The 27,025-nt window shown below is 45.6% G+C and overlaps 1 protein-coding gene across 1 annotated transcript; it reads left to right on the forward strand.

Moving 5' to 3' along the window:
- Window positions 1-9,834: 9,834 nt before the first annotated feature.
- LOC116822575 (uncharacterized) lies at window positions 9,835-23,887 on the forward strand. Its single transcript, XM_032776555.2, has 8 exons — window positions 9,835-10,877; window positions 12,520-12,625; window positions 13,635-13,779; window positions 17,240-17,353; window positions 17,975-18,119; window positions 19,935-20,083; window positions 20,887-21,026; window positions 22,374-23,887. The coding sequence occupies exons 2-8, from the start codon at window positions 12,520-12,522 to the stop codon at window positions 22,484-22,486; spliced, it is 912 nt and encodes a 303-aa protein (XP_032632446.1). The 5' UTR covers window positions 9,835-10,877; the 3' UTR covers window positions 22,487-23,887.
- The last annotated feature ends 3,138 nt before the right edge of the window (window positions 23,888-27,025 follow it).

A 27,025-nucleotide genomic window follows, 5' to 3' on the forward strand; every position in this document is an offset into this window, starting at 1 on the left:
AGTTAGTATTACATGACCAAATCAATTGGTGTTCTAATAGAGAGGGGAGCACAAAGGGAGACATCAATATCCATCAAACCACAGCAAGACAAAGGAATGGGACTCACCCACTGCCATGCTTGGGTTTGTCCCCACACTAGTGCAAGTCCATGATTGCAGAGGACGTACTCCTGATTCCCACCTGGAGGCAGGCCTGCTTTTTTTAGGTCAGTGTGTCTCATTTTTTCTGGGCCTGTTATTTACACCAACGTCACAAATAAAAATTCCTATTTAGACAGTTTTTCTTGTTAGTGATGTTGATGGGAAGTTTTGGGTCACCGCTCTCACAGTCTGCAGATTGGTATCTCCTGAACTCTGAAATGATATTATTAACTGCAATGATAAACTGTGTCTTTGGGTTGGGAGCTCTGTAGCTTTGCGAAAGGTCTGTTGATCCCTGCACATTCTCCAACCAGGAGACCCCGGGATGCAACCTCCATCCTTCTAGCACAGGGAGTTTCCCATCCCAAGCCTGTTAACTTTCTTCTTTAATTGACTGGCACCTACTGCTGTTTCTGATTCCCTCTCAGGCCCTGTGTGATGTCTCTGCTGTACTGCAAACACAGGGAGCATGAGGCTGAGAATATGTGACTCAAACTCAACTCTCCATCCCACGTGGCTGCATAGAGCACTATCACCAGGCATAGCATGAATGCCTTTTCCATCAGGAAAATGTAACCACTTCTTTACTGGTGCTCAACTCTAGCATCTCCTATAGCAGCACAGGGCAGGTTGCACTGATGGTTTGCAATAGAATGCTCTGATCTATCTATCTATCTAAGGGTTTTATACTGCTGCCCATCACCATGGTATCTGAGTGTCTTCCATATAAAATCAATAGCAACAGTGAAGTCTCTGGTGAAGTTGGAGTTTCTGGCTGTTCTGTTTTCTGGTCAAAACTCTGTGCTGGGGGTAGGGTTTTTTAAAAATATTTTATTAACTTCCTCTTTTTATTTTGAGGTAATGTTGGAGGGGACTAGAATTAGAAGACGGTGTCAGGTATTATTGTGAGAGGTATCTGGTACATGCAGTAGCCCATGGCAATGTAGTTTCCCAGTGAACTTTACCAAGGATATTAACCAGGAGCGAAATGGTTACAAATATTAAAAGTTGTTTAAAGTGATCATGTTTACAGAGGTTTCTTGCAGTCAAAGCAGCAACCTCTTTGTATACTTCCATGCTCTGTTCCATGATATATGGCATAAAAAAGCAAACCCACAACATTTTTCATTTCTGTGCCATCTCTCCTTGCACATAAATCCATCCAAATGAGATGGGAATCTGTCCTTGGAAGACACTTGCATGATTTGAGGGTGTTCTTCTGGCTTGGTAGCTTTCCCTGATTGCACTTTTTTCAGAACTATTGAAATCCCTAATGAGATGTACAGATTACATCTGTATAAATCATTCCAGAGATGGCAGCTATTCCACTAATGACACTGAATAAAGGATCTAGGCCTTACCCTTTTGGTTTCATTGCAAGCAGTATTACAGTACTTAACCAGACCATGGAGCAGAATTTAGCCTATACTTATCAAAGGCTAGGTCAAGTTAGTTGAAAAGACAAGACAGTTGTTGCTAAAATCGTCCACAGACATCTATAAGAAAAGTCTTCTTATGCAGAGTGAATGCACGATTTTTTCTTTCCGGTAGGAATATGCTTCTATCATACTGTTAACAGCACATTTCCCTGCTTTAACAGCAGAAACCCACACTCCTATATCATCTTTCCACATTCTTCGGGAGTAGGGTAAGGAGAGGTCTGGTCTCACAGATAGAGCTGATGTGGTCATTAAGCTACAGTGTTTATATCACAGCCAGCGCTAGCTGTGATTCTCCATCATTCCCAGTTGTGTGGCGGCAGCTATTCAAAGGGGGCATTATATTCATTGCCGACAGTATGCAGGAGCTCTGCTGGGCCACATAGCACTGGACATCTCTGCGAAACAATGGCAAATCACACAGTCTGCAGGTTGCTCACTGGGCAATAATAATTATTATCTTTATCTTTCTGTGTCCATGATAGCTTTAAAATTGCACTAGAGGGAATGATTCTGCATCGGCAGGGAAGGGGACTGGATGATGTATTCAGTCCTCTCCACCTTGCACTTCTCTGGATCCTCGATTGTGCCATTCCACACAAATGCTCTCGTGCACACAACCCAATCAATTCTCTAAACCTCTGTAGAAAATCCTGCACTGCTGCTCTGGATTATAGTCACTGACCTCTACAGTGATACTGACATCTGATTGTCAGAGGTGCTGAGCACTGGCGCCACCTCTGGCTTCAGCTGACATAGCAGGTGCTCTGCATTCTGAAAATAAGGCCTCAAGGCTTTTGTAAAGGCAATGCTCAAAAGTGATTCGTTGTCTCAATTTTTGGGGGGGGGGGAGGGGGAGCAGTTTGAGTTACCTCAAAGGGGCTTGGTGTTCATGAGAGGTTGCTCAGCCCTTTTGGAAAATCAGAACTCTTTTTTTAGAGTGTCTCAAGTTGGGTATTCAAAAACGGAGGCACCTAAAATCACCAGCCACTTTTAAAAATGTAGGAGATTGCAATGTGTTTGTGTGTTATGTGTATGGGGGGAGAGAGAGAAAAGGCGCACGTGCACACACACACAAAGATTATAGGCAGCACTGGCAATGATGCCTATAGTTAGGATTGCCTGACACTTCCCACTATAAGCTCCTGCTTTCAGTTGCTTATAACGTAGCCAGACTTTAACCATTCAGGCTGAAATTTTCCATGTGGGGTTTCTGCCTTGGGCTGAATTTTTCTGGAAAGTTACAGCACAAATGATTCAGCTACTTCTGAGAACAAAGTTAGGGAAAAAATATGTTGTTTTGCCCTTCTTAAAGTATTCTTACAATCATTTCACTGTGCCTCCATCCTTTGGTGCAAGGGCTTGAAATTTGGTAGTGCCAGGGATGTTCCTTTTGCTGTCTCTGTGAAAATCTGCCCAATAATTTTAGCAGGTTATAAGCCTGTGAAAATCACAGTTCCCACATGCACATGCTGTTAGAGGCTGGCGCCATTAGTCTCTGAAGATTCCATCTGAACTAAGCAGAAAGGGGCACTGATTGCAGGGTGTGGGACAGTAGGATGGGAACAAGGGGGTAGAAGCAAAGAAGGGTGGGACAGAAGGCTGAGGGAGACAGGGTCAGAAGGGGGGCCAAAAAGGGAGGAGTGGGGCAAAAGGATCTGTAGCCAATAGAGGACACTGCCTTCCAGAATCCAGAACTTAACCCAGGAGGGAGTCCTGAGTCTCATCATGCCTCTACTGTCTGTAAAGAGCTGTGAAACCCCCTGGCAAAATGCATCTCATCCCCTCGCTTTAGCTGAGCCACATAGAGGATAACAACCTATTACTGCTGCCAGTTGCTCAAGTAGTAGAGATTTGTGCTGTGGATCGAAAGGTTCCAACCTTACTGATGATCCATGTAGGAGTCAATAGCCTTCAACATGATGGACTTTATATTTTTTCAGGGTTTTTTTAAATTTAGGCAATTACATTCAACCCCTTCTTCCCACCAAAACCCCAAACCTCTATTAAGAAAACACTAATGTTGCAGAGTCAAGCATTCAATACTTAGGAAATGCTGGAATTAGGGTTGACTGTTCACAGATGGCCGCTGCTTGTTTCTCATTTTCTCGATTGCCAATTGGAGATACCTAGTGCCAGATTTGCAGAAGTGCTGAGCACTCACCGCTTCAGATAACATCACTGAGAGCTGTACTTAGAACATATAAAGTGCTGTACAAATACTAAATAGCCCAAAAGATCAGGCCTTAAGCATCTCAAGTTGGGCACCCAAAATCAATGGAAACTTGATAGTTTAAGATCTCTGTGCCTCAGTTGCCCGTCTTTAAAATGGGGATAATATTCTCACCTCACAGGGGCGTTGTGGAAATAAATTAATGTTTGTGAAGCACTCAGATGCCATAGTGATGAGCAATGGTGAAAACCCACAAGGAAATTAATAATTCTGTATTCAGAGCAGGGTTTGGCTCGTGTATGTTAAATAGACCTGAGGCGACACTCTGAATGAATGATGAGGATTAAAAGAAATATTAAATAGCTACCCCTTTACTGTCCATCCTTTGCACGGATTGAGGAAGGGATATTGTCAAAAAATAGTACGCAGTTAAAGACTCTATCATAATGTATACACATAAGGCCAGGGCAACCCAGAGGATTCAGGGGTCTGGGGTCCTTGGTGGCAGGGGGGCCTCCACTTCGGCAGTAATTCGGCAGCAGGGGGGTCCTTCCTTTCCGGGACTCGCCGCCGAAGTGCCCCAAAGACCCAGCTCTTCGGCGGCGGGTCCCGGGGTGGAATGATCCCCCTGCCGCGGGTCTTCGGGGCACTTCAGCAGCAGGTCCCAGAGCGGAAGGACCCCCTCGCTGCCAAATTATCGCCAAAGACCCAGAGCAGAAGACGCTCCGGGGGCCCGGGCCCCACGAGAGTTTTCTGGGTCCCCCAGAGCAAGTGAAGGACCCTGCTCCAGAGGCCCCGAAAAACTCTCGTCAGGGCCCCTGCGGGGCCCGGGGTCTGGGGCAAATTGCCTCACTTGCCCCCTCCTCTGGGCAGCCCTGCATAAGGCAGCTGAATTAAGGTGGCACAGGCAGCCTTAATTCTGACATTTTTTATTTCTGAGCGCTTGGCTTTGCAATCTTAATCTTCCTTTAATATAGAAGTTTTTGTGTCATTTTTATTAGGATGAAAAACACATTTATTTATACTGCATGTCAACACTGTCCAGCTGCCAGCTGCTGTACTCCATGTTCCTCAGTGCTGCTCTCACTGATAGGACAAGTTTTCCCCTATTGGCTGGGAACTGGACTAACTTATCAACAGACAACCAGTAAATGAGAACGTATGCGAAATGTTTTTTCAATTGTTTGTCTCTCATGATGTCCAGCCTAGTGGTTGGCAAAGCACTGTTGTTTTTACAGGGAGAGAGAGACAAGGAATGGAAGAGTTTTGATTTACTTAGACATTCAAATCAGCCTCTTTTAATCCAGAGCTCAAGCAAAAGATTTCATAGGGATCAGTCAATGAGTTTTATCACGGCAACTGCTTCAAAGTCTATTGAGGTAAACTAGGCATTGCAATCTCATTAATTTATTAGTCTTTCACCCCAAAAAAATGATTCCCAAAGACACAGCTGCCAAAAGATGGACAGATCCCCGCCTCCAACCATAAAAAGCAGGCGCTCTTGCCTTCAAAACCAGACAAACTGGCTCGATAACCCAGATACTCTTGGCTTGCTGCCCTTGCCAGTGCACCAGCTCAAATCCCCTCCCATGCGGCAGTACAAAGATGTTAATCCATGGCACTGAAGGCACCCAGATTAGCCCGGCGCAGGATTAAGATGCCGAGCTGTTGTTAGAGGATTAGTATATGGAGTTCTCAACATTTCCAAAGTTGTACTGGAAATGATTTCCAGTGAGGTCACTGACTTTTTGGTGCTGTTCTAAGTATGTCCTGATTTAAAGCATCTGGAGGGAATTTTTAAATCAGAAAAGGCCAGAGAAAGTTTCTGTGCATTTAGCGTGTTATTCTCTGCAATAAATGGGACAATATTATGGGGACTCACTTGATTTTTATTTGGAGAAGTAAACAGGACTGGGAGACTAGATGGCTCAGGAGCTTGATAATGGCCTACAAGGGCTTTCCTCAGCTGCCAGGTCAAATCCACCCGAGATGGTGTGGGTGGGGTTATTACTACTAAAAAGTGGGGTTTATTACAGCACAGACAATGTGGTAGGTTCCTTATGGAAGGTACTGGTAAAGGCAGCATGGACTGGAGTCAAGAGACTTGGCTCTTCCAGTGACCTACTGGGTGACCTCAAGCAAGTCATTTCGCTTCTCGGTGATTGTTTTGTCTCCTGGCCTTTGTCTATTTAGATTGTGAGCTCTTTGAAAGAGGTGCTCTATCTCAGTACGGGTATGGCTACCCTGCAATCAGGACAGTGCATATAGGCATACCCAAGGTAGCTCACTAAAAATTGCAGCGTAGCTGCTGTGGCATAGGCAGCAGCATGGGCTAGCCACCAGCATGTATACCTAGGTTCCTGGGCAGGACTGTACTCAGGTAGCTAGCCCGGGCTGCGAGGGCTACGCTGTAATGTTTTTAACAAGCTAGTCTGATCAAAGCTAGCTTGGGTATACCTACACATATTTAACTGCAGTGTAGACATACCCTCAATGTATCTACGGTGCCTAGCACAATGGGGCACTACCATAATAATAATCATAATCATTAATAAATGGTAACTGCTATTGAGCTAAGCTCCATGCCCCAAAGGTGCTACAAGCTAATTCCTGATCTTGCAAAGACTGCTGGGGTAATGTTTAGTACCATTCATTCATTTCCATTTATATAACACTCCTCCACAGTTCTAGATGCTCAGCATTTTAAAATTCCATCTCATGCAACCATTGCAGGATTGCTGGGCAGCCATTTTAGATACAGCTGTGTCTATAGATATGAGCGAGAAGATGACGACAGGTCAGGGAAAGTACTTAGAGGGACTTGTGGTTTGCATTCCCCATTGCCCTCCAGTATTCAGAGGGTGAGGCTACCAGTTGTGAAGCAGGTTGGAACCTCAAGGTCACCATGGCCCCAGCAATTTCAGACTTCTCTGTCTCTTGCTTCCCAGTGCAGATCTCACCCCTGTCATTCATATGGCCATTGCGTCATTGTCTTTCACTCCTACTTGGGGTTTATACTTGACTTTTGCCTGGAAGCTTCACCAGTTGCAGAGAGCAGCTACCCTTCATAGAAAGGAGACAGTCATCAATCCCCACCCTCAGTGATTTGCACTGGCAACAGTAATGCAGCTCTTTTCATCAGTAGCCCTCAAAGCACTTTACCAAAGCAGGTCAATATTATTATTATCTCAATTTTATAGTTGGAGAAACTGGGACAAGGAGAGGGGAAGTGACTTGCTCGAGGTCACACAGCAGGGGTATCCATTAGGCCAGAGTTTCTCAAACTGGGGTCCTCAGAACCCTGAGGGTTCACGAGGGTACTTCAGGGGGTCCGCAGGCCGCTCTGATCAGCTGTTCCCCCCATCCTCAACCCCTTCCCCTCCCTTCCAGTGCCTCCTGCACAACAGGGAACAGCTGTTCAGCAGTGTGCCGGAGGCACTGGGAAAGAGCGGGAGGAGCAGGGGCGGAGTGCACTCAGGGGGACGGGACGGAGAGAGGTGGGGAAGAGGAGGGACAGGGGTGACGCAGGGGTGGAAAAAGGTGGGGTGTTGGTGGGGCCTTGGGGGAAGGGTGGAGTGGGGGCAGGGTCTGGGGCTGAGTGGGGGGCTTGGGCTCCACGAAAAAATTTAAATCAAAATGGGGGTCCTCGGGTTGCTAAAGTTTGAGAACCGCTGCATTAGGCTACAAATGAATTTAGTTCAAGGCTTTGCTTATAGTCCTCCTTGATCAAGTCCTGAGGTACCTGAGTAATTGCCTCTCCACAAAGACCTTCAGGCCATTGCGACTGGTCAAGTTGTCCTGAGGTACGAGCTGGGGTAAGGCAGGGACAGTCCCTCCTTGGTTCAGGATTCCTGTCCCTGGCATCTCTTCTGTAGTATGTCTGCCAGAGTTCCCTCCCCCGGCATCTGCATTCAAGGCTTGGCGCATGGACTTGCTTTTCACATGAGCTCATCTCTCTCTTCCTTTTTCGGCCCTGTGTAATGGCTATTAGCCAGGATGGGTAAGGAATGGTGTCCCTAGCCTCTGTTTGTCAGAGGATGGAGCTGGATGGCAGGAGAGAGATCACTTGATCATCACCTGTTAGGTTCACTCCCTCTGGGGCACCTGGCATTGGCCACTGTCAGTAGACAGATACTGGGCTAGATGGACCTTTGATCTGACCCGATACGGCCGTTCTTATGTTCTTATGTCCTTTTTTATTCTGTTTTCTTTGTCCGTTTGGTTTGGTTTGGCTGGACCGGTGGATGGCTGGCTGATTGGCACCAGGTGGGTTTCAATTATACAGTGCTCCAGATGTAAAGCCAAACAAATAGGTATCTATGTATAAATGCAAAGATGTATAACCAAATAGAGTACTCGCGTCTCCTTCTTGGAGAGAAAAAATCCTCCTCACACTCACGGTCAGTGTCTGGCTGGAGTGAGTTGTGATGGGTAGCATTAGTGGCCTCTGTAAAGTCACTGAGAACAAAATCCCTACCCAAGAAGTGTATTTTTAGCATATTACATACAGTGGCAACTGAACATATTTATATTGGGGAAGGATGGAGTCAGCCCCCAGAGTAAACTCTTTCTCAGGAGATCTCTAGCTAAAAAGCTCTCCAGTTCCTCCCCGTGTAGGTTGTAAATCAAACTCCATGACACTGCTTGCATGTGGTATTGCCAATGCTGGAATTCAGGTCAGAAGAATCATACTCCTGGCATCAAGAGATTAATTTCATGGTAGTGGAGTGCTCAGGCTAACTTGGCACATAGAGCTCGACAAGTTGTTACTGCTGGTCCCAGTGTATATGGGAGTGGTGACTGAACAGTAATTCGGATGTACCTCTTGCCTTGTACTCCAGCTTCTGTGGGGCTGCATCATGCTCCTGGGCTGTCCCAGAGTCACACCGATGTCAGCAGGGAATATTGTATCATGCCACAGCTCGGGAGTGCATTTTGGCCAATGCTCTTGGTATGCCAGGTGTTATCAAAGTCACTGTGGTCTCTAGTTCCTGCAGTGCAGGATAAGGTTGCCCTGTGCAGGTATGAGCCAGCACAGAGCCACCCCTTCCCTGGAGACTCCTGAGCCTACATACCTGCTACTACACCCTTTGTGGGTATAGCTTACTGCTTGCCATCCCTGCCAGCTAACTCCTCTGGCCAGTGTGTGGGAAGGGTGGAGCCATGTCCCTCAACCTCCTGTCTGTTTCCTTTAGAGCACTGTGGGCACCCTGAAGCAGCAGGGATGGTGCTCTCCCTGCCCTCCCGAAAGCACTGGGCACTGTCATTCTGCCTGACCCTTACACAGGCTGTGCATGGGGAGGAAGACACCACACCTTCCCCAATAGATAAGGGGCAAGCAGCACCTAGCCATAAATAATCGTGGATTTTACTGGATCTGGTTAGTTTCACACTGTATTATTGAGAGAATATAAGGGCCACAGAGATTATAAACAGATGACTTGGAGGATGCCAACTCTCCTTCACTGATATGCCCTTCACTATCAAATCCTGCTTAAACCTCGTGGGTAAGGAGTAAATATTTGTATGAGGGGGTAGAAGAAGTCAAGAGCTTTCCCAGTGCTAAGTATCTGGATTGTCTGATTGTTTTCTCATTCTAATTACTCTCAGTCTCACCAAAATCTAGGTGTTTCGCTGAATTTTCCCCGATCTTTATTTCCTTAATGCTTAGGTCTCCAATAGAACTGATGTGCGCCATGGGAGTTCTCTGAATCATATAGGATCTGATTCTGCCGTCTTGACTCAGCATGAGAAAGGATGCTAGAATTGGGTCTGTAGTATTTAATCAGGACCAAATCTGGCTGGCTCCTTGTTGGGTGGACAGGATGGGGAAGAGCACAAAAAATTCAAGACTTGGATTTTTTTCCCCCTCATTCCAAAACAGGGTGAAAAGTCAAATCTTGAAAAACATCCACAAATTGATAATCTGGAAAAAAAATCCATTTGTGTCAATGCAAATATGTTATTTGGATCATTTTGAAAAGTTTCATTTAGATGTTGGCATTTTAAAATCTTTTAAAACTTTTTTTGTTTTAGTCTAAATGGATTAAAATTTCAAAATGAAAAGTTGTTTTGAACTGAAAAATGAAACTTTTCCTTTGTAAAATGTCAGAACAGGACATTTTGACAATTTCTAGGCTTTTGGCTTTTTCCAAAATGTTTTTCCAAAATGTTTGAAGGTGATCTGTTTGGGTTCTCGCAAACAGTTTCTGTTTGAACATATTGACATTTTCTGATAAAAAATGTTTTGTTTGAAAATCCTTGACCATCTGTACTCAGCATTACTCCGTCCCATCTTCTGTGCTGCAACTGTACAGTTCAGCCCGCAGGGAGTCATTCAAAAGGCATTTAAATGCCCTAGTTTTATTCTTTTTGGCTAATAAGTCCATAAAACAAAAAACACTCTTAGTGGTTCCTGCTTGAAGAAGGGAGGGAATCTGGCAAGCCATCTCTTTTTCCAGCAGGAACACTGTGTTCCATCCAACACTTTTATAGCAACAGAAATGCAGGGGCGACTGAAGATGAATGTGCTTGTTAAAAGCCAGATCTTTTGGTTAAATAAAAAAAAAGCAGCTGTTTTTAAAATGGTGCTGGATTCTATGCTGTTTTGGAGTAACCCCTGCACTTTACATAACACATGGAGCTGCATGATGTGCCATATCATCCTCTTTAGCTACAATAGTTTGTAAGAATTTGTTTTCCACTGAATTACAGAGTGTTAGATTCATATATCACAGGGACAGCAAAATATGAACTAAGAGGGAGTCTACAAATATGCACTTTACTAGTTATTTTCCCTATCAGCAAGTTTGGGGACAGGCGACAGGACTCTGGGTGTTATAACAGGTCTGAGTTAAATAACCACATTTCTGTTGTATAAGCTTTGCTTTCAAGATGCTTCAGCCAATCAGAGGCTACAATAAACAATGTGCAAAACAAAGAGTCCATTCAATAACCACTAACTTTCTAAGGAGGAGATGCTGCTGATCTTCCTAATGTTGTAGAAATTCTTCTGCCCATAAGCCTGAAGGCACAATTCCTAGAGGCAGAGTGAGACTCCAGTTTGGAAAGTAGCTGAAGCACAGCGGAAAGACGTCCCAAAAATCAGAATTGGGAGGAACACTGTGAGTAATGTTTCTAAATCTTCTAAACAACATGCATGACCTATAATTGCAGCTAGACAAATAATGAAAACCTTTATTGTCAACAATGAATCAAAGGGAGGCAGTAGGAGAAAGGTGGCTTGTGAAAATGTCATTAAGGCATAAATTATTTCCCTCCCAGATTTCCACAAGCAAGTACGTATTTCCCCAATGCTCTCTAATCAAAAGTCTCTTCCAAATATGCTAGTAAAAGAGAGCTTGTGCTGGATTTTGATCTTGGTTACACCATTGTAAATCCAGAATACCTCCAGTAAAGTCAAGGGAATTACTCCAGATTTATGCTGGTATTATCCAAATCAGAATCTTCGTCTTTTATTTAAATGATCTCCCCTATATTTGAAATCTAGGATTTTAATTGAAATAAATAGATAATAAAATGATCCAAAAGAAACTTGTAAGAAAAAAACTCACTTGGACTGAACAGGAAAAAAAAGTTTCCCCTCCCACTTCCCAGTGGTGCTTTTGGGTGTAGTTAAATCCAGGAACAAAGCACAGAACTCTAAAATTATCCATTCATGTGTGACCTGGAATTCACTAGTTTAACCCTTATCAGCTCAGAACCATTCACTTTTTATTTCTATCCAGTATAGAAGGAATTGCTGTGCTGCTGTTTATTTGATGCAGAAAACTTTAATTAAAAAAATCATATGCCTAAAGTATGGAAGTTTACTTTGATAGATGCCATAACATTTTTCCTGAAATTGAGATATTATTTGAGAAAACTGCAGTTATATTTTCAAATGCCTCTTTACAAAATTGATGTATAGGTTTTAAAATCTATAGAATACCCAGGAGCTGTCAGAGCAGTTTAAATCTTATTTCTAGCCAATAGATGCAGAGGTGATACCATGATGAAAATAAAAGATTACTTTGTAGGATTAAAGACTCATACACTCACAGATTTTAAGGTCAGTAGAAGAACATTAAAAAGCTGCACTGAAGAAAAACAAACAAAACTTGTTGTGAAGCCAGAGTAGAAGACTGACGTAGCATAAAAACCTAGAAAAAAGCGGGGGAAATGGCAGGTTTGCCTGATCCAGTATAAATACGATTGTGATGTGAAGAAGACAGATATGCAGATCTGTGTTAGTTGTTTGGTCCATAAACACACTCACAATATGTCCCTGGGCATTTCTATCTATAATGTCCTTCCTCCATTGCTCCTCTATGTAAACGGGTCCATGTCAAGGAGGCTGGTACTCTGACCATACTCAGATGGTCCATTTGAATTTTTTAGTCTGCTGAATGTGCTTCCCTTACTCTGCCTCCTGCTCTGTTTCTCCATTCACCTGGCATCCAGTCCTTTACTCATGAGTAGTCCCACTGACCTAATAGGAGTACTTGTGCCCACCCTCCCACTGCCCCAGAATAACAAACTGGGATACGTTACATTTGTCTTCCATACCCATGCAATTGCTGTGAGTTAGAGCCACTTACTTCACCATCTACAACCATGTATAGCCCATTTTTGGACCACCTTATACCAGGCACGTATGTTACACCACCACCACAACAGGCTGGGCCGGCTTCCGCAATCTAAGAATGAGGGGATTAAAGTCTGCTTGGCTTCCTTCTGTTCTGATTTTTCTTTTCTGTCCTGAAGATGTTCACCTACAAGAAACTGAAGATTTTCATAATGCTTCTGGCACTGGCCACTTACACAGCCATGGTGGTGCTCAATGCTGGAGCCGGTTCAGGGGCATTCAAAGGTAACACTAGCAGCTGTTTCTGATTTGACTAGACACCTCTCGCTCCCAAAACACATGATTGCTTGTGTTCTGAAGCATGACCTCCTCCAAGTCAGTAGGTGTATTAGTCAGGCACCTAATGGTAGAGATTCTCATGCTTTGCCTCTTTCACTCTGTCACTTTTTTACCCTCTGCTGTTTCCCAGTCTTTTCCCCCATCGAGGCACAGTCCATAGTAAGAGATGGGCCTAGAGCATACTGGGGGCATTTCCCAGGTGCAAAGAGTCAGCACACTCCCTACTACTAGGCCCCTTGATGGGCTATAGGGTACAACCTCCCATCTCTCCATCCAGCCAACTACACTGGCTGGTGTGTAGGAGATGGTGACACACCCTGCCTCCTCTCTATCCCCCTTGGGATGTCATGAAGTCCCCAGGGGAGCAGGGAGGGAACAGCCTCTGATTTCCTCCCACTGCTGGGGCTGAAGTTGCCCGGTTTAGTTTCCGTTGACTTCAGTGGGCTTTGGGTCAGGCTCTATGTGAGCGGTGTACAAGGAAAGCCCCCTCTGCCCCTCCCCCAAGCGAGGGCTATACAGCACCAGGCACCCAGTGACTTGGCAGCAAGAAAGGACGAGCATCTTCAGTTACTGCTGCCCATTTATAAAGATCAGTGCCACCAATTCCCAACTTCAACAGAGTTCGTCAGCTCTGCATATCGCGGCTCACTCCCAGCTTTGGTTTTCAAGCTTGACTGGCTTTTCTGGTTCTATTTCGCTGTCATTCTTTTCTCGTTGTATAAGTTGCTCAAAGTCACACCTGGTCTTCATAAGTGATGATTGTCACATATTCAGTGACTGTGCAAAGACAACCCCATTACAACACAGGAATCATTTTGACAAGAGTCCTATCAGCTTGCACAGATGCATGCTGATGCAATGAGTAAAGCCTGAGCGAGGGCGTGGAGAACCGTGGGCTCTTCCCATTATTTGTGTGCAGTAACATGTTTTCCTGCAATAACCTTCATTGCTCCAGGTGTATTCCTAAATACTGTTGGAAATGTCTCAAACAAGTACAACACTGACTTCACACCAGCTGGCTGGACCTTCCTCATCTGGAATGTCATCTATGTCTGGCAGTTTGCTTGGCTGGGTTATGTACTGTCAGGAATCTGCAGAAGGTATTTTTTCTCCATATCATTTGAATGCAGGCGTCTCCCTCCCTCACTATAGCTGAGCTGACACTGAGTTGAGGATCCTTGTCAGTCTTTTGCCTTTTGCCTTCTGATCCCATGTGAACATTTATTATTTGTATGTGCATGGCCCTGTGCAAGACATAAGATACAGACAGGACCTGCCCCAAAGTGCTTGCAACCGAGACAAGATGGACACTGGGCAGTCCAGAGGAGGGACTGGCTAGGACTGTTTTTATGTATGTCTCAGTATTAGCCTTGACTTGCTGCTTGTGGGCATGGTGGAAAGAGTGAGGCCACAAGTGGGGTTTGAATGAAGATGGGGTGGTCAGTCTTTGATGATCCCTTGCCCCTAACCACCTCTGTGATACACAGCTCTCTAAGTACCACTGCCTTTCCCACTAAGGGGGCAGCAGAATTACCATGATCAGAGATTGGCACCAGTGCACCATATTACTCAAACGGAGTTCTGGGAAATGACACACTATGATGCTGCTTCACCAGAACACACAGGGTCTGATTCTCACGGCGGTGTAAATCAGGAGCAAATCCATTGAAATTAATGGCGTTACACTAATGTAGGAAGTGGTGGAGAAAGGCCACAGTGTCATCTCCACAATTCTCACAGTGTAAGAGTCTGCAGACACTGAGATCTGAGTTTACTACATATTCTAGCCCCTGGGGAGCTTTTTGAGTGGGCAAGTAATACACAGGCTAAACAGACTAGCAATGATCTGTAGGGAAATCATGTAACAAAACTCGATTGGCCTGATTCTTATGGCAGCGCCTTTCTGCTGACAGTGGTATAACAGAGCCATAATGTAAATGAGAATGACTCTCCCAGACTGTTCCAGACCATGTTGGGAGCAAAAACTGTTACTGGTAGCAATGTGATGACACATGTGAAATGAACTGGTGTTCTCAATCCAGGGTTGCCCAGAGGGGGGGTACAAGTGGGGCAATTTACCCCAGGCAGGGGCCTCCACGAGAATGGCTGAGGCTCCAGCCTCGGCCCTGCCTCTGCCTTCCCCCATCCCCTGGCACCTCAGTGCGCCACATCCAGGAGCGGCCCTGGACAGAACTAAAGCAGCATGGCTCCAGTGGGGCCTGAGCTTCTCCTCACTCAGAGCCGCTTGGTAAGGGGACGGGGCTGTGAGCTTCGGGCCGAACAGTGGGAGCTCTGGTCCTGCTGGAGTCACGCCGCTGCAGTGCTGTCCAGGGCCACTCCTGGACATTGCACGCTGAGGCTCCGGGAGAGGAGGGAGGCAGGGGTAAGCAGCATGGTAAGAGGCCCAGGGGGTGGGTTGGATAAGGGGCAGGGAGTCTTGACCCAGGGACAGTCAGGGGAAAGGGAGGGGGCAGAGGTTCGGGGGGGGCAGTGAGGGGACGGGGAATGGGGGGTTGCGATCCGTGGCATTACCTGGCGGGGTCTATAGGACTCAGCGGGGGGGGTGGATAGGGTCAGGCAGGTCAGAGGATAGGAGCAGGAGGGTTATTGAGGGTGGCGTCCAGGAGGTGGTGTGGGGGGAGTTTCGGGCAGACAGTGAGGGACAAGGAGCAGATCGTTTGGGGATTCGAGGGGCAGGAAGTGGGGAGTGAGATATGGGGCAGGGCAGGCTGTTTGGAAGCACAGCCTTCCTACCCAAAGGTCATTCAGCAGTTTGAGGCTTGCAGCAGCTATTTAACACAAAGAGCCAAGCTGTTATCTTTTCCTAGCGGTCCCATCCCTTCACTTCTCAAATGCAAATTATAGTCTACATTTAATTTCAGTGCAAGGATATTATGTCAGGGCAGGGTAGCCTCATTAAAATTAGCCACTTTAGATTAACAGTAGAGCCAAGGACCATGCGGGGAGGATCACATGAGAAGAGCAATACTACACCATCTACCTCCATCCCAACCCTACAAGGGAGCCCCCGTCCTCTGCATTCCCGAGGCTCCAGAGTGAGTTTAATTTAGCACTCTGTGTCCATCACATGCATGTGCTATTTTGAGCATTTCAGTTTCACACATAGGCTCATCCCAGATCTGGACAAGCCAAACTGCTCAGTTTGTGGAGTATGTACATAAGCTATCTAAAGACAACCACAGTAACCATCTTGTTGTGAGGGACCCATGGAGCCAGTCTCTGAAAACAGATAAATTCATGGAGGTTAAGTCATTAATGCTATTAGCCAGAGAGTGGATGGTATCCCTAGCTCTCGTCAGAGGGTGATGGAGATGGATGGCAGAGAGAGATCACTGAGCATTACCTGTTAGGTTCACTCCCTCTGGGACACTTGGCACTGCCCACTGCGTAGACAGTGACTGGCTGGATGACCTTGTTCTGACCAATATGGCCGTTCTTTAGTCAACTAATGAACCAAAGTTATGGAGACAGATGAGTCAAGGAAGAGCAGCAGAGTATCAGAAACCTGAGAAAAGTCCTGACTGCGATGGGCTCAGGCCGTTGCGTCACAAGCTGAGGTGGTTCAAAAGTTTTGGATTTTTTTTAAGCAGAATTTTTTTTATTGTTTCTTTAAACAGTCAAACACAGCAAGCAGCAAATATTTGGCCACACAATTCTGAAACCTCAAACCATGTTCAGGTTTTGGCACACTAATTTCAGCTTTTCAATTAAAAAAACCACAACAAATTTTGAAGGAAAGCAGACGTGATTTTTTTCACTTTTTAAAAACCCCTAGTTTTCGATCCAAAAAAAGTTTTGACGGAAAATATTTGTCCAACCCTTTTAATGAGCTTTAGTGCCTTTTAGCACTAGCTGTTGCTGAGACCCAGTAATACCTTGTAAAGGTGTCTTGAAAAGAAGTTTTTTTAACACTGTGTTGGTGCCGAGATGCGGAAGGTTTTTAAATGTTTATTTTAACCAGGGCCTCCCGGAGGGGTGGGGGTAGGGACAAGTGGGGCAATTTGCCCCAGGGCCCCCATGAGAATGTAGTATTGTATAGTATTGCAACTTTTTTTTATGGAAGGGGCCCCTGAAATTGCTTTGCCCCATGACCCCAGAATTCTCTGGGTGGCCCTGTCTCAATCCTAGCTAGACAGGTATGCAGATCACAAAATGTTGCCATTACTGACGTGAACCTCCCCACAGGTTTTTTCCAGTCTCAATGGAGAGGCCAAGGATTCAGTAGGCTAAATGAGTCTAGGACATTGATGTTAACTATCCGCATAGACACAAACGGTAGTGTATATTGCATAATCTAGATGTAGTTGCTGTAGTGACCTATCATGGAATATTATGAATGAATTAAATGGAAGGCATGCTTTGTAAAGCCACAAAGCCAGATCTCATTGACACCGATGTAAAACAGAAAGTACTTCCTTCACATCAGTGGACTTCAACCAGCGCCAATTCACTGTAAGTGGGAGGAGAATCAGACCTGCAATACTTGATCTTCCTAACAGTCAGTACTGCTTTCTCCAAATGCCTGCTTTTCATTGACAGGAATGAACTTGGATGGGTCTACACAGAACCAGATTTACTGCCAATATCCTTCTATCTGGTGTGGATACTGAACAACGCCATTAATGTTGGATGGCTATTTCTGTGGGATCGAGAGTAAGTGAACTGTAAAGAGAGGATTTTTGCAATCCTCTCCTTGGGCCTGATTCACTGCTGCATTACACCATTTTCACCCCTGCGTAACCCCTGTGAAGTAAACTGAGTCACACTGGTGTAAAACTGCCCAGGCCAGGGAATCAGGCTTTGTATCTTAATACACGTGGACTAGGCAAAAGGTAGCCTTTACATCATGTTTGTTTTGTGTAATCTTTGCTTTTGGCCCATGAGTTGGATCTGTGATCTCTAAATCTAAAATCTCTTCCAGCTTGCCATTCCTGCATATTTTCAATATAAGCAGGAAGCTAGGATTGGTAATCTTGTACCACTCTTCATGAAGCCAGTTAATCTTGTGGCTTTTGGTTATTTTTATGATCCTAGTCCTTTCACGGGCACAGAACTGCAGCCATATCGTCACTGGCTGTCAGAGGAATGCAGTTGCTAAATACGAGCATGAATTGTGTGAAAAAGTAAAACAGCCATATGTTAAGTAAAGGCTACATGTAATGATTAGCTCTATTAACTCATTACCAAGAGTAAGACTATGAGATGAGGCACAAATTGAGCTAATATGTAGTACAATTTAGCTAAAATACTGTATCACATGTGTTTTCCCCCTAGGTATCTCATTCCAGCCCTGGTTCTCCTGGCAGTCCTTCCTTTTACCTGTTACATTGGTCTCTTCATTTCACACCGATCCTTGCATATCCATGCCGATTGGTTCCTAAAGTCTCACAAAGCAGAGCTGTGGCTCATCCGAATTCTGGTATGCTATATGTGAGCACTGCTATTTACAGAAAAGCTACACCACCATGTTCATGCAAGGTGAAGGTGGCAAAGTTCAGACGCACAATGTCATAATGATTGCTACCCCAGTGCTAACTCCCTCCCCTTGCACATACCTTCAGGTTTCCCTTGTGTCTCGGTTTCCCATCTGTTGACAGCATGGGAGTCAATAGGAGGCAGATAAGCCCCTTGTCTGTTTCACGATGCTTCACATATAGACTGACTGTCCAGATTGCCCCAAAACAGTCTTTAATCCATTAGACCATTATTAAGAATGTATAGATGGAGTGGAAAAACCCTACATATTTTTCAGGGTTTCTTTCTTCTGCCTTTTCCTTTTATTCCATGCTCTGGATGAAAGTATATTACACAGAGGCAATGAAGTTGAATATCTTCAGCCACATGTGATCCTCCCTCCCTCCTTCCACCTCCCCACAGCAGAAAAGAGCTCCATACCTGCTACCTCCTCTCATTACCCACCCTTCCAACCAAGAAACCCTACACCCTCTAGCTGCCTGGTCTACCGAAACCCCTCCTCTGACTGAAATGTGCTCTCTGATCCTCCCTTCGGATTGCTTGATTCCTAACTAGGACCATGCAGTGGAAAAGTGGGTTGGGTGACAATGCAAGTCTGAGACCAGGGAGGGTTTCTCAGCAGTAGGTAGTCTGTGAAGATGAGACTCTTGCCAGATCGCAGTCCTGACCTACCCCAAATATGTGTTCCTGCCCCAGCCTGTCTCCCTACACTTGTTATAGTCAGATTCCAGGGCTCATGATCCGTATACAGGTACAGACAGTAAAACTCTGAATTCAGCATTTGGAACTATAGGCATCACCTCAACAAGATGAATACATTTGGCTCAGTGTTTAGGAATGGTTCAGTAGGACTTATGTATTGCTGTTTATGGTCCACATTTTACTCCATGGAACAAGCCTGAATTTACAAACCCAGGTACAATGAAGGGTGAAGGTGGAGAATTGCACCTATCAGCCAGGGATGGATTCCATCAATCCAGGCTGTGGCGAGGTAGTGCAGCCTCTATACAACCAATCCTGCAGCTGCTGCACTACCCTGTCAGGGCCCAGTATAGAACCTAGGCCCACAAGGTCCTTAGGCAACATCCTTAGCTGCAGCCCCTGACCAATAGCCTTCGGGCTGAAGGCCTAGAGACCCACAGCAGCCATGCCCACACCCTGGTGTAAGTAGCTGAACAGGCAGCAGTCTCCATGGGTACTTGGACTACATAAAGGCCTCAACAGGAAGAGGAAGCTGTCTGAGCAACACACCACTGCCTGCTGCGGAGACCGTCTTGCCTGTCCCTACCTTACCACCTTGCCCCCACCAACTCACTGACCTGGCCCCTTGCATTGGATCTTCTGGCTGATCCCTGTAGAACTCTGACTATTGGCCTGGACAGTCTCTGATATGGATTGACCTGCTGGCTACCCAACCACCATGCACACTTGCCTACTGCTTTGGACTGTCCCTTTGCCTGCCTTGGCCACTAGGCGTTACAGCCCCTCCCTGGAAGAGTATGGCTGAGGATCTGCATAGATGTGGAGCCACCAACTTTACTTCTTCCCATAAACCCCTCTCTGCAATAGTGCTGATGGAGCCACTGTGAAGCTAGGAGTATACCTATTGAGTGGGCTTCCTGCTTTCTGCACCTACTCCAATGCGCCAAACCAGTGCCAGTTTAACCACCCATTGGGGTATGGAGGGGTGGCAGGTTTAGAGATATACAGAATGTTTATTTCTCATCCTCACTCAGTGTGTCATTATTGTACCTGACAGGTGCAAAATGGGATTGCACTATACGGAACATGGACGACAATTGCCACTCTGCTGAATTTTGCTGTGGTGCTGATCTTCAGTGGGAACGTATCTAATAAGATTGCAACTGCAACCTCTCTGGCCATCCTTACCTTTGAACTGGTAATATGGTAGGTGACACTGATAAGTTCCCATTTGTCCCTAAAAAATCTGTGGCCATCTGGATCCTGCGCTTGTCTTGATGCTTAGTGAGTAGCATCAGGATCACTCTCAGACACTATGATTAGGTATTCACTGGGCCATGTGTAGGAGAAGGGGCCTTATCAACTTCTTTGGTGACTGACCACAAGTGGAGAATGGTAATTCTGCTCAAGGTAGTGGAGTGGGTTGAGTTGAAAAATTATCGTCAGAACAATTTTTCAACAGAAAATTGAGTTTTTCAACTAAACACAATTTTCTGCAAAAAATGTCAAAAAACCCTAACGCTGATAAACGGAAATATATCAGGGTTTGGGCTAGATATTTTGATTTGGAAATGCTGCCACAGTGCTTCATGGGAGATGTAGTCTGACCAGGGTGCCCAGGCTATAGAGGAGAATGGGAGCTTGAGTCATCCAAACTACAACTCCCAGGAGGCACCACGGCAGCATTTCAGAAACAAAACATTTTGGTTTTCAGCCAAAATTTTTCAGTATTGGAATTTCCACCAAAAAATAGAAACTTTCCATGAAAAAAAACCAGACAAAAATTAATTTTATTATTTGTTTTTATCAGTTTCCATGGAACCCCCACCTTTTTTCACGCTCTCCATACTGGAGCTCTTCTCAGGCTCTGAGAAGCGACGGAGATAGTCTAATCCAGCCTGGGCAAACTCCAGGCTTGTTCCCAACTGCTCCCTAAAGAAGTTGTCTAGCATGGGGGGAAAATCCACTGACAAGATGTTCATTTTTTTGCCACCTTTATTTCCTCCCAGGTTTTCTCTGGAAAACTTTGTGCTTGACAAGTATGTGCGGTATAATCTCACTGTCTACCCAGTGGTCATTGTAGCACTGACCGGCATTGTATGGAAGAACTACTCCCCTTCATCTCCAGCTGACAACAGTATGTTTACAGGTGGGTTCTTGTAAAATTTAAACTCATTTTATCTAGACGAGGCCACTAATCTCTCCTGAATGTTTCCAGCATGTCATTCCCCCAGCGTCTTTGTGTGCAGGGAGAAGGTCCCTCCTGCTAAAGGGGACCTTTAAAAACCAACTAGGGATTTATGAGAAGTCTTTAATTTTGCAGAGTGAGAGTAAAGCTAGGTAGGACCCTTTAACTGCTGTGATTGCCCTGGGGTCTGCTGTGCTTGGGGTGGAAAAGAAACCCTCAGCATCACTCCAGTTCATTTGTTAGTGGGGCAGATTCCATCTCCTCCCACCCTCCACCTTTTCACCACCTTCTACGGGAAGCTGAATTGGTGCGTTCCCACAATGCAAGTGGGATAAGACTTGGAGAGCTGCCTCAGGACGTCTGCGCCCCTTCTGCTCCCAGGCGCTCCCTCTACTCTGCTGTTGAGGCGGGTTTGGGGATGGGGAGAGCCACAGGACGATGGGGAAAGGGCGGGTCTGGCAGAGCCTCATCTACACAACTCACCGAGGTGGAGGTAGCACATCAGCCATAGAGGATGCGGTAGTAGCAACAGTCAGAAAGAAGCTCGGCTGCCACTCTGTGGCCTGGGGGATGATTGCTTCTGATTTCCTCATAGCCCCAGCCTGGACACACTCCTGTTTCACTCAGGCTGGGGATATGCTTAAAAAGTTTTACTGGTGTAGTTATGTCAGTTAAGGGTGTAGTGATATAAATGTGCTTCCACCAATAGTGCTTATGCTAGCTTGGGGAACCGGCATAAAATCTAGCTTGGGTTAAAGTTTTGCAAGCTATGTCAGATAGGAATGTGAAGAAATCGCCTCCTGTCTTAAATAGCTGTGTTGGCAGAAGTCCCACTGTAGGCACAACTATATGGGAAAAATCGTGTTTTTAACTTATTTCATTCAGGAAACTAACATATACTGGCAAAAGAACTCTTTTGCTGATATAAGCTGTGTTTCGATTAGGAAAGTTTGCCAGTATGCCTGTACAGGCAAACCCTTTCTAGTGGAGACAAGGCCTCTGCTGGTATAAGCCATTTTATACTGATATTACTGCATCTAAACTAACATATACTAGTTTAGTTAAACCAGCAAAACTTCTAAGTGGTGACAAGACCTTATTCTGGCTGAGGGGCAGGCTCTAGGGTTTGCTCACAGTACATGTGAAGACATGGTGTAAATACGTCAAGGGGGATATTGGGCCCTGTTTGGAATTCTCCTCCTTTGCTGTTTTTGTAGCCCTTCTCCCAGTTACCCCCACCCTTGTAAAAAGAGACATCATTGATTTGCTCTCACACACATAATAAAGGGCGTTCTGTTTCTTTTATAGTTGTGTTGCTGGCGGTGGCTTGTGTTACCTTTGCTGTTCGGCTGGGAATAGTCATATGGAGACATTGTAAAAGGCCTCTAAACCTATCAGATTCTCCATCCATGACACTGTGAAGTATATTTCCAAAGTGAAGACCTTAAGGGGGAGATTTTCAAAGCCATGAATGGGAATCAGGCACCCAACAGCCATTGACTCTCTCTCGCAACACCCACTCCCCTGGTGCCTTGAAAATCTCTGAAATGTGGAACAGTGAACAACACAAAGAGGGTATTAAGGTGGTTATAGTGATTTCATATAAGCTTTCAGGGTCTCTCTCTTTTTCAGGATCTCTCTCTCCTTCCACTCTGATCAATTGCACTTACCCTACCACCTTTAATTTGACCGCTATGTGCTTTATTAAATGGTGTTTTAAGTTTACATCAGAGGAGTAGATGAACAGATCCCTCTGACAAAGCCTAATGCACTTCTGGGTAAATGGACAGTAGCACTCAGGTACGTCCAGCCTGAGGCAGGCCCATGAACACAGCTGCCACACGTGCACTTTTGCACAGAGACGTAATCTTTTCCTGTTTAAAAAATGGCTGTAAATAAGCAACCCCTCTATGGTGACTGAGATGGATAAACCAATGGCTCTCTCGCTTCACTGGCCCAGACCTTTGGCCTGGTTTTTGTCAATGCTGATCCTCTGCAAGTCCCATTGAAGTCAGTGGGTGCTCAGCACCTCTGAAAATCAGGCCATTGTGCCCCTTTCTAGCTCTCCCCACCATGGCAAGAACAAAGCTGCAGTAGTGCGATATTTTTATTTTTGAAGCATCTGTTCTAACATTCTGCATCAAGTGTGTTGGAGTGGTTACAACTACTGGTTAATTATTGTTACTCGCACCTTCTTGTCTGCTGTTGGAAATGGGCCATCCTGATTATCACCACAAAAGTTTTTTTTCTCCTGCTGATAATAGCCCACCTTAATTGATTAGTCTCGTTATAGTTGGTATGGCAACATCCATTTTTTCATGTTTTCTGTGTATATATATCTTCCTACTGTATTTTCTACTGCATGCATCCGATGAAGTGGGTTTTAGCCCACGAAAGCTTATGCCCAAATAAATGTGTTAGTCTCTAAGGTGCCACAAGTCCTCCTCGTTCTTTTTGGTTAACTCAAATGACTTTTAAGGATGTCTTATGCTTAAAGCACATGAATGTATGGCAGGAGATCTGGATTCTGGTCCCAGCTGTGCCATGGCTTTCCAGCATGAACTTGGCCAAATTCATCAACAGTGCTGTGCCTCAGTTTCCCCACCTATTATAATCCCTCACACGCATATGTCATTCATGATTATAAACTAAGTTGATATCTTCGGATGGATGATATAAAATGCAGTGTATCCTGTAGTGCTGATAGAAAGATGAGACTTACTAGAATATGTGATGTTCTTTACTAGAACAATGGATGAAATTTTTGTGATGCACTTTTTGTTTCCATTCTTTCACATTTTTTAAAACAATAAAGCAACTAATTGCAGGACATCTATATTTTCAGCTAATAAACCATTTATACAAAGACCTGCTATTAAATGTTTATTCCCTGACCCTATAAATACTAAGGCGCTGAGCCTCCGAAGAGCACTGCATGGATAGATCCCTGTATCTGCGAAGAGTCCCTTGAAGCTCTCTGTGCTTGCAGGATGCCACCTTGTTACTGGATTTGGGCCACAGGCATGTGAGAAACGTGATACTGCTAAGGTGTCCCATTGCCCTCCTGTGCCTATGTTGTTGTTTATGACTTGTATTGCAGTAGCATCTAACACCCTCAGTCATGGACCAGGACCCCATCCTGCTAGGAGCAATCCAATCACAGAACACAGAGGTACTCCCTGCCCACAGAACTCACAGTCTACATAGTGTTTCCAGGATGGGGACCTTTGTTTTTCTTTTGTACAAGAAAACTATCTATTATACATCAAAAGCCAAACTGGTATCTAAGAACAGAATGAAGGAGGATTGTGGGTAAAAGAACACAAATAGCACAACATGCAATGGGTCAAAGAGCACAGCAATTGGCTGTGTGTTAACGTCAAAACACTAATACTGTCCTGGGCTATGAGCTGGACTGACTGCAGTTTAACTGAGCTGGAGGCTAGCAGAGGCTGCAGGTCATTTCTCTTTGATTACAAAGAGAGCCGGGGTGAATTTAGCTGGACGGCATTAGACTGGCAGCACTAGTAGCTAAGTCCTCTGGTAATGCCCAGACCAAGTACAACACAGACAGCAGCCCTGTAACTTTCCTACTCTTCTCAGCCGAGGTGTCACTCAACCCTGACCTGGAGGGACCTGAAATGGGAGACCCCATGTCCTTTGGCCTTGATATGGAGATTGCCAAAAAGTGGGGGAAACTACACTTCTCTGAAGTCATTTGATAGGACCCCTGCAAGGGCAGAGGTCAATGTGCCCCTGCAGGGCTAGAAATGGGGGCTTTATATCAGTGGGAAGGGGAGAGTCCCAGCTACCCTTCGGGACCCAATATTTGCTTCCAGCCAGAAAGGAACCAAGATAATGGACTTTGAAGTCATGACAGTTTTAGGGAAAGAAAAGCTGTGAGAGGTGAATTTTAGAGCTTGACTCTGAGATTCCCTCGGAGCCTTGGATTCATGAAGTTAATCTGAGGGAGTTAACTCTAAAATAGTCCAGATTTTCTCATCTGTGCCATCAAGTGAGTGCCTGGTAGTGCGGGGTGGTATAATTGCACAACTTCGCCAGTTGCCATAGAATCTGTAATGTTTTGGCACCAAGAGCTGTTTTGTTTGCTTGTGAGTTTAACCTATAGGCAGCAGCAATGCCTTCAAATACACTTAGGCAAAGATATAAGGAGAGAAACTTTTACTGGTAAAGATCTGACTTCTATGCAGCCAGATAAATAGAATATGTAACACTGGGCTAGATCATCATCAGTCCTTATTCCCTCGTACAGACTATGCATATCATGGATTGCAGAGTGGGAAGGGAAGCAGGTTCCATAAACTCACAGTCTGCTTCTTGGACTGCTCAAGGCAGATCTAAATGTGACACTAACCCACATCTTTAAAAGCATAGCCTGGTGACTCCCAATGGTATTACATTCTTCCATATGAGTCAGCTGAGATTTAAATTCCTACTGTAAAAGCCAACAGATTTTTTTGTATATAAACATTTCCTGCTCTCTCTCTTTTCATCATAAAGTAGCCAAAGAATGCCCAAGCCCAGTGCTGTCTCCCCGTTGCAGGTCACTGTTAATGAAAGCGTGTTGGTATAGGTGGAGCTACAGCAGAAATGGAGTGAAACTGTCAGACTTCCACATATGCGGATAACAGATGGGACAGCTCATTATCCAGCATTTCTGGCTCAGCCATGCATCAAATGTTGGTTCTTTCCTTTCATTTGGCTAGGTATAGCCCAGGTTCCAAAGATGCAATTCCATCTACAGGGGCTGACCGAAGGAACTGATTTACTCCTGCTCTGTGACCCATTAGCTGAGCTTCCAGGAGGCATTCCAAATACTTTCCTGCCCACAGCAGCACTGAATGCTTTGCAGGCCTCTCTGTGAGCAGCCCCCTTGCAGCCCACTTAATATAATTGGCTTTATTTAGTACCACTTCGGTAGTTCCCAGAGGGGAAAATTACATGCAGCTCCAGTCAAAGCACTATTTCCTTAGAGCTGGGCGATGATTTAAATAGGACTGCCGCTGTGAGAGGGACCCTGGCACATACTGATCTCGCAAGACGGGACAGTCCAGCAACCTTGTCTAGCAAAACTTGATCTACCATGGGTGTCTGCCAACTGTAGGTGCTCAAGCAGCAATCCTGCAGTGGGGCAGAGGGTGTAGGCAGTGCACCCTGAATACATAGCTTGGCTGTGGAAAGTGGGTTTTCTTATATTTATGGCAGTAGCAGAGCTAAGTACAACATGTTGGAATTCCCTTCAGAGCACTCACTGTCCTCACAGCAGTGCAAAATGGGTATAAAAAGTTACCATTTGGATCTGGAAGTATTTTACATCCAGGGCCAGTGCAACCATTTAGGCAACCTAGGTGGTTGCCTAGGTGCTAGGATTTGGGGGGCGGCCTTTTCTTTGGCAGCGACCGCGGCGGCCGGATCTTCGGCCACCCCAGTCGCCTCTGGCATTTAGGCAGAGGGAGCTGGGACAGGGGAGCGCGGGGAGGACCGCCTGCAGCAAGTAAGGGGGGGGGGAGCATGCAGGGGAACTCCCCACCCCAGCTCACCCCTGCCCCACCTCCTCCCTGAGCACACCGTGGCTGCTTCACTTCTCCTGCCTACCAGGCTTGCGGCGCCTAAGCTGTTTGGCCTAAGCTGCCGCAGGGTGGGCGCCTCAGGGTGGAGTGGGGAGCTGCCGTGGGGAGGGGCGCCTCAGGGCAGGGGCTTGGGAAGGGGGGAGGGCGCATGGTGGAAGTTTTGCCTAGGGTGCGAAACATCTTTGCACTGGCCCTGTTTACACCCCTGTGGCACAGAAGTAAATGACTACATAGGTGGAGGGAAACAGTGAATCAGCCCGTAGGCTGCGGTTTTACCAGCTGCTATTGGGATGCAACAATGCCTAGAGCCCCTGTGGCTGGAGAGGGCAGAAAACGGGACTTAGGTTCTTGTCACCAATGGGCTTTTGA

The sequence above is a fragment of the Chelonoidis abingdonii genome, chromosome 3 (genome assembly GCF_003597395.2).
Source record: "Chelonoidis abingdonii isolate Lonesome George chromosome 3, CheloAbing_2.0, whole genome shotgun sequence".
In the NCBI taxonomy this organism is placed as follows: Eukaryota; Metazoa; Chordata; order Testudines; family Testudinidae; genus Chelonoidis; species Chelonoidis abingdonii.